This window comes from Arachis hypogaea, chromosome 10 (genome assembly GCF_003086295.3).
Source record: "Arachis hypogaea cultivar Tifrunner chromosome 10, arahy.Tifrunner.gnm2.J5K5, whole genome shotgun sequence".
Classification (NCBI taxonomy): domain Eukaryota; kingdom Viridiplantae; phylum Streptophyta; class Magnoliopsida; order Fabales; family Fabaceae; genus Arachis; species Arachis hypogaea.
The window spans coordinates 12,297,757-12,305,170 of NC_092045.1; the positions used below are offsets into that span (position 1 = coordinate 12,297,757).

General features: G+C 25.2%; 1 protein-coding gene across 1 annotated transcript; it reads right to left on the reverse strand.

The window, feature by feature from the left end:
• Positions 1-77: 77 nt before the first annotated feature.
• On the reverse strand, positions 78-1,247 carry LOC112715179 (cyclin-dependent kinase F-4-like). The gene has a single exon (XM_025766948.3). It carries the CDS (start codon positions 1,206-1,208, stop codon positions 93-95), a length of 1,116 nt encoding a protein of 371 aa, XP_025622733.1. The 5' UTR covers positions 1,209-1,247; the 3' UTR covers positions 78-92.
• Between the last annotated feature and the right edge of the window lie 6,167 nt (positions 1,248-7,414).

Genomic DNA, 7,414 nt, shown 5'->3' on the forward strand with positions numbered 1-7,414 from the left:
AGATAAGTCGAAAAACCCACAAATGTTGATACTAAGAACTGTCACAGTATTGACTATCATAGAAGTCTCCCACGGTAAAGGTAACGCAATCCTCATCCAGCAACCTTTCGACTGAAAGTTCTTCCGGTGGGGATCGGCTGTGCAGCTCTCAGCATGAAGTTTCCAGATTCAGAAATCCAATTCTCATTCTTACTTCCATTCTGATTCACCGTATCCAAAGCTAAAGGAGGATGCAATTTCGGAGAAGAGAAGTTATTGGTGAGCTTTGAATTAGGCAACATGCTAGAATATCTCCTAACCCCTTGCTGATCAAGAGCAGATCTAGTACGAAGGGATGGAGGAACGTAAAAACAAGTCTGGAAAAAGGGATGTTGAAGGGCCTCTGCAGCTGTTGGCCTCTTGCAGGGATCCCACGAGCAAAGCGACCTGATAAGGCTGATTGCATCATCACTCGCAGATGGTATTAGTGCCGAAAGATGTACACCAGCAAGCTGTGGGAACTCATAGTTTATATCCCTTGCAAGTTTCAGCCCATCAGCCCATGATTCAATAGTTGGGCTGCCCATCACACCGCATATTTTGTAGATCTCATCCGCTTCATTGGCACCAGGGAAAAGAGGACGAAGAGACAACAGTTCAGCCATTATAGCACCCATTGCCCACATGTCAACTTTGGAGCTATACAGATAAGATTGAAGCAGCACTTCAGGAGCACGATACCAGCGTGTGGAGACATAATCAGTGTAGGGTGGTTCTGAACTGATCTCACGTGCTAGGCCAAGATCAGCAATTTTTATGATATCCTTGTTAACCAGCAAGTTCTCAGGCTTCAGATCACGGTGGAAGTATCCATGCTGGTGCATATAAGCAAGACCTTGAAAAACTTGAAAACACCAATTCCTAACTTCACCCTCAGAAAACATCTTCTCCCTGTGTTCCATAAGTTGGTACAGGTTGCATTCCATGTACTCAAAAACAAAGTACAGAATGTCGCTTTCTCGAATAACTTCCTTTAGCTTCACAATATTTGGGTGGTTCATTTGTCTTAGTGACTTGACTTCTCTCAGGTTTAAACACTCCTCCCAAGAGTAATAGTTCTTCTTCATTATTTTAATTGCAACAACTTCTCCAGTTTGCTTATTAATAGCTCTCCAAACACTCCCAAACGATCCATCACCAACTTCCTTAATTAACTCGTACCTCTCCATTGTTCCCGTGAAAATACAAATCAGCTCTTTCTTTATTTAAACAAAAACACAAATGATGGATGGCGTTTATCTATCGCAGATGATGCTCAGAGATATATAAGATATTAACAGATGACTGCTGATCCAGCAAAATCCACCATCAATTTTCTGTCGTAGCAAAACAGGGCATGGATGAAGAAACTATCTGATGGAAGGGATGCACAGTCTTATTTATTAATTGACCCAAATCTTTTTTTTATCTTTTTTAAAATTCAAAGATAAAGATATGCTAAAATTTAATAATCCTAATTATATTCTAACAAATATCCTAATTATCTTTTTTCATGACGATGAAGGAAGAAATGTGATATTTTCATTAGAAATTTTTCATTATGACTAGACAGTAAAAATACCATAAGATGTTTTAAAACTAGAAACGAAATAAAAAAAAGTATATTTTACACTATTATAAAATTTATCATCACTAAATTATTATAAAATATTTCGTATTATTAATTTAAAAACATAAAATATTTTGGTTCACAATCTTTTATTTTATGATTAAAATAAATCATTTGTTACAAATTCGGTTGAAAATCAATTTGATTCATTATAAACAAATTATGTGGTGACAGATTAAATAATTTAAAAATATAATAAAAATAATTAATAAATAATATATTTTTTATAAGTAAAAAAAAATTTGTATTTAACAAATAATTTATACATTTAATTTAAATTCTGTAAAAATATTTAAATAACTATTTAAAAGATACACACAAAAATCAAAACAAAATTTGATCTTTTAAATATTTTACTTTTCAAAAAAAAAGTTATTTATAATATCTTTTAAAAATTATTTGATATAAAATTACTAAATTTAAAAATAAAAAACTCTTTTTTTAATAATATTTACAAAAAATTATATCAAATTCTAATTTTTATTTTTTTTAAAAATATATTTAATATCTAACTATTTTTATCATGTTTTTAAAGTTTTTTAAAACCTATTTATCTTTCATACTTTTTAAAATTATCTTTGATGATATTATAAAATTTTAAATACCATTATAATTGTTTATCCGTAACAAAAGTTATATGCAAGACAATTGTGAATCACGTTATTTAATCTAAAAATCATTTTTGTTGTAATTAAAATATAGGATGCGCCATAGAAGTAATAAATTTAGGATAAAAAACTTAAATAAATCAATGTTAACTTAAAAATATGTAAATCACCCAAACAAACAAAAAAACAATAAATTTAAATTGCTTTAACTGATTTTCTTTATCTTTTAAATATTATTATTATAAAATAAAAAATACATTATAAAAATAAATACATAATATATATAAATTATATGTGTTATTTATAAAAAATATATTGCTAAGATGAACCATTGACCTTTCGGATTTAGAATTCTAATACCATGTCATGAACTCATTCATCCCAAAAGCATAACATGACAGGACAATGTAACACTAATGGTTATATCTCTAATACTTCTCATTAGCTCCCTATACTTTTTCTATTTATTATCATGTCAAAAAAAAGCAACACTAATAATTATATCTCTAATACTTCCTAAACTTTTATTGTACACATTGTACAAATATTTTATTGGCTCCTCATATTTTCCCTTTTCTTTATTATCATAATCATTGTTGTCGTCCTAGCTGTTTTTATCTTCTTATTTTTCTATATATGTTTAAAAATAATTAAGTATGATTTTGACCCTTTATAATTTTGATCAAAAATTAAAATGGTCCTTAATATTTTTTTACATTCAAAATCATCTCAAACATTGAATTTTATTTTCAAATCATCTTTTTTTTAATTTTTGGATAAAAATACCTTCATCTTCTCCAATCTTTCATCTTATCCAAAATTACTTTTCTGTACTATTGTCTTTATCAAACAAACAAAAAAACATACATTTTTGTATTTTAAATCCAAACATTTTGTCATTTCAAAGCTAGAATCGTAGTTGTAGCTATCATGGTTGCTCGCTTTTTATCCCAATGTGTATATACACATGGAAGTGTTATAAACTCCAAATTTTAAAGTCGGCTCTAATTTCTATAATTACAAATGCTTCATAGTTTATTATATTTTTATTGCACCAATTTTATCCAAGGTCATTCTGCTGATGAACTAATCCTATAAGATCATGCTAGTTACTCACAATCTTCTAATGGTATCGAATTTACAAGAAACAAAAAGAATATTTCAGAATTTGTTACACACACAATAAAACTAATACATCTTAAAATAAATAGTTTAATAAGACTTTACCACAACTTTTCCTTTCACATTTTCAGAGAGGCAGGAGTCCATCTACTTAAGCAAGAAAAGAACTCGTGTATGTGTTAGAGCGTTAATGGGACAGCCAGCAGTAAAGATCTATTTCGTTAGTTTTTTTCTTTTTTGTTTCAAATAGAAAAACTAGACGTCCCTTCCAGTGACTAAGTTTGAAATCTCGGTCGTCATTTTGATATGTGTTTGAATTACCGTTTGCAAATAAAAATTTATATAAAATTGATTTTGTAAATTTGATTTAGATAAAAAAGTAAATTTGTGTTATATGTTTGACAATCTTTATATTAAAATAGATTATAGTAAAATAAATATTGTTTTGATTATATTACTCAAAATTACTTTTAAATAAAAAATTACTAAAAAAATATCAATTTAAATAAATTTTTATATTATTCTATCATTTTACTTTAGATATTTGAATAAATTTTATTAATTTATTTTATAATAAAATTAATATTTATTTATTAAATTAAAGTAATATATAAAAGTTGACAAAATATATTTTAATATATAAAAACACTAAGAGGAATACTATATATTTTATAATGTAAAAAAAATATTCTATAATTATTTTAGTACCGCTAGTACTCTTTAATTTAGTATCATTTTGGATTAAAAAAATAACATTATAACACAAAAAAATAATATAAAAAATATTTATTATATAAATAAAAAATATAATAAAAAATATAAAAATCAAAATATGAAAAAAATACAAAAAGTAATAATAAAAAAATTAAAATATTTACCTTGACCGAAATAAATCTAAAAGATCTTGATAAAAAAAATTAGAACAAAAAACATATACAGAGAACTACTGTGATAGTTACTTATACAAAAAAAAATAAATTTCTCAACGTAATTAGCTTTCTCCCCAGCGTGAACGTAAAAAGTAGAATTTTTAGCTTACCATAAATGTAAGTTCAAAAGTGAAATCACTTCTAAGTTCAAAATTTTAAGAAGTTGCCAAATATAAAAATGAAATGTTCAAGACACAGACTTATTTTTTTTCCAACGTAAATTCTAAACATACTCTCAGTTTGCATAAAATAACAAATCTTCTATTATCATTTCTGAGTCTTCATCTTTTATTGAGTTATTTTTTTATTAATTTTTTGGAATAATTTATATATTTATTTATGTAATTTATAATTTTATAATAGTAATTTAGGTTTTTTGAAAAAAATTAAAGACTATAATTATACAGTTATGATGTTAACATAGCATATATATTTTTAATTTGTTTTTATTGTTAATTGTTTGTGAATTATGATATTAATATTATTGATTTGAAAAAATAAAATTAATTGAGTTTAACTCAATTTTAAGTTTTAATTATTATTTTGAATTAATTTTTTATATATTTTTTATTATTTTTATTTAAAATAAAAAATTCAAAAAAAATATTGAGCCTTTACTACATATTACTTAGCTTCGTTCCTGCATGGTATTCTAAGTGATTCAAGTTGTCTATTACTCTATTTTAAAATCCGGTTCTTTTGGAGGAATGTGATATTATAGAAGGATATTTTTGAAAAAGAAAAAATTAGTGAAAATATGTGTATTTTTGTTCAAAAATTAGAAAAAGAATAATTTTAAAACAAATTCCAATATTAGGTACAATTTTAAATGAAAAAATTAAAAAAATTATTAATTTTCAACCAGAACAATAAAAAATAAAATTATACTTAATTCTTCAAAAAATTAGAACATGAAAAATTTGATTTACATCACATAAATTTTGTTTCATAGCACAAAAATTTTAGTATTTAACACAAAAATTTTAAAAGAATTACATATCTAAAACATTAATATGCAACCAATAAAAATGCACACAATATAAAAAATTCGTACACAACATATAAATTTTGGTGTACAGTATAAAAATTTTGGTATTCAATATAAAAATTTTTAAAGAACTATATTACCAAAATATTGAGACTCAATAAAATAATTTACTATCAAAATAGACTAAACCCATTCGACCAACCCATTTATCCATTTAAACGAATAAATTTTGTCTCAAAAATAAAATCGGTTTAAATTTTGAGTTAAATATGTTAAAATTTTAGTATACAATACAAAAATCTTAATGCATAATACAAAATTTTTGTGTGTAGTACAAAAATTTTAAGATTACATACTTAAAATATTAATTTACCTAACTCAAAATATATTTACAGTAAAAATTTATATATTATATAAAATTTTTTTATAGTATATTAATAAATTTATATTATATATAAAATTTTTGTATTATGTACACTATATCAATATATTTTTGTATGTTTTATAAAAGATTTCGTGCTAAAAAAGTGTGAAAAAAAATAAAATAATAACATATACGCATGTTTTTTCTGTTCGTTGAACTTGTGCCAATTTTATTGAAATTAATGGCAATAAAATTATTTGTACATATAGCGTTATCGATAAATCTAATCCGGTGCTTTTCTGATAAGAAAGAATAAATGTTTATGTTAATGTAATACCTTTTTCTGGATTCAGTTGAATTCGCTGGATTTTCTTTTGTGACTCTTGAATTCACTGGATAAGAACATTAGTTATATATATTTATGAATTTTTTTTCAATTTATTAAAAAATGGTTATTAGATATTTTTAAGATAAAAAAGTATTAAGAGACAATGAATTTAATTTAATATACAATATATATACAATAAAAATAAAAAGAAAATTAAGATCAAATAATTAATTAATTATTTAATTCAAAATTTAAAATTTTAAAAATTAGAATTAACGTTTAAATGCATTTACACTATTATTTCTAATATCACATCTTTACCATCATTGTGACTACATTTTTCTACTGTCGCTCCTGTCCACAGCACAGTACTACAGCCGCTGCTGTTCAGGAGTCCAACGCTGCTGCAGCTATTTCTGTTTCGCGACTACGTTCTTTTCCTATTGCTGCTGTTTGCGATTCATTAGAATAAGTCCAATGTATAAGTCCCAATTTTATTTTTTCTGACACAGAGAGGTATTAGCTGTTGGAGCAAAAGAAAAGAAGGTTCCACACAGATTTTTAGGGGAACTAGGCCTTCTAAATAGGGCCTTTGAGAAACCAATAATAACTTGCCAAATAGCAAGTTATTATTTAAATAAATAATTATATAAAATTTTAATTAATTATATTAAATAATTATATTAAATAATTATAATTTTATTTAATTAATAATTAAAATAATTAATTAGATTAAATAATTAAATTTTTATTTAATTAATGATTTATATTATTATATTTAATTAGTCGTTGCAAAATTAGCTGTTGAAAACTAACTGTTACTATATTACCGTCAACTATAAAGTTTAATTATGTTTTTTTTGTATTAAGTAATTTTACAAATTAGTGTAATCCCAAATTATATATTATGTATTATTGTTATATATGAATTTATTTAATATTAATATATTTTAATAGTGAATTACTTTTAAATTTAAAAATTTAAATTACATTATTGAAAAAAATTAATTATATTAATTTCAAGTATTTTAATTAATTAATTAAGTGGGACCCCAACATGAACTAAAGTTAGTTCCTTCTAATGGAGAAGAGAGATGCTTTGAGTTTCTATTTACTGTTTATGACGTAAAAACTGATGTGGAGTTACTTTTTATGACAGGTGAGTCATAAACAGGAACTGGGATAATGGTCTTAAGGGGAGGGCGCCGCTGCCGAAGGCTAGTGAATAAAGAATTGATTGAGTCAAGAAAATTGTTGGAAAGTTGATATGGAATGTTCATATGGAGAAGGAGGATCTGTTGCACCATCTTCATGTGTCACTCATAATACATATGATATGGACGTCAACATTGTTACCCACTGCCGCCTAGTTTCTCTGCAAAAGTCTTATCGCGCTGTACCAGCTCCGAACAACCTCTTTTGCGCTA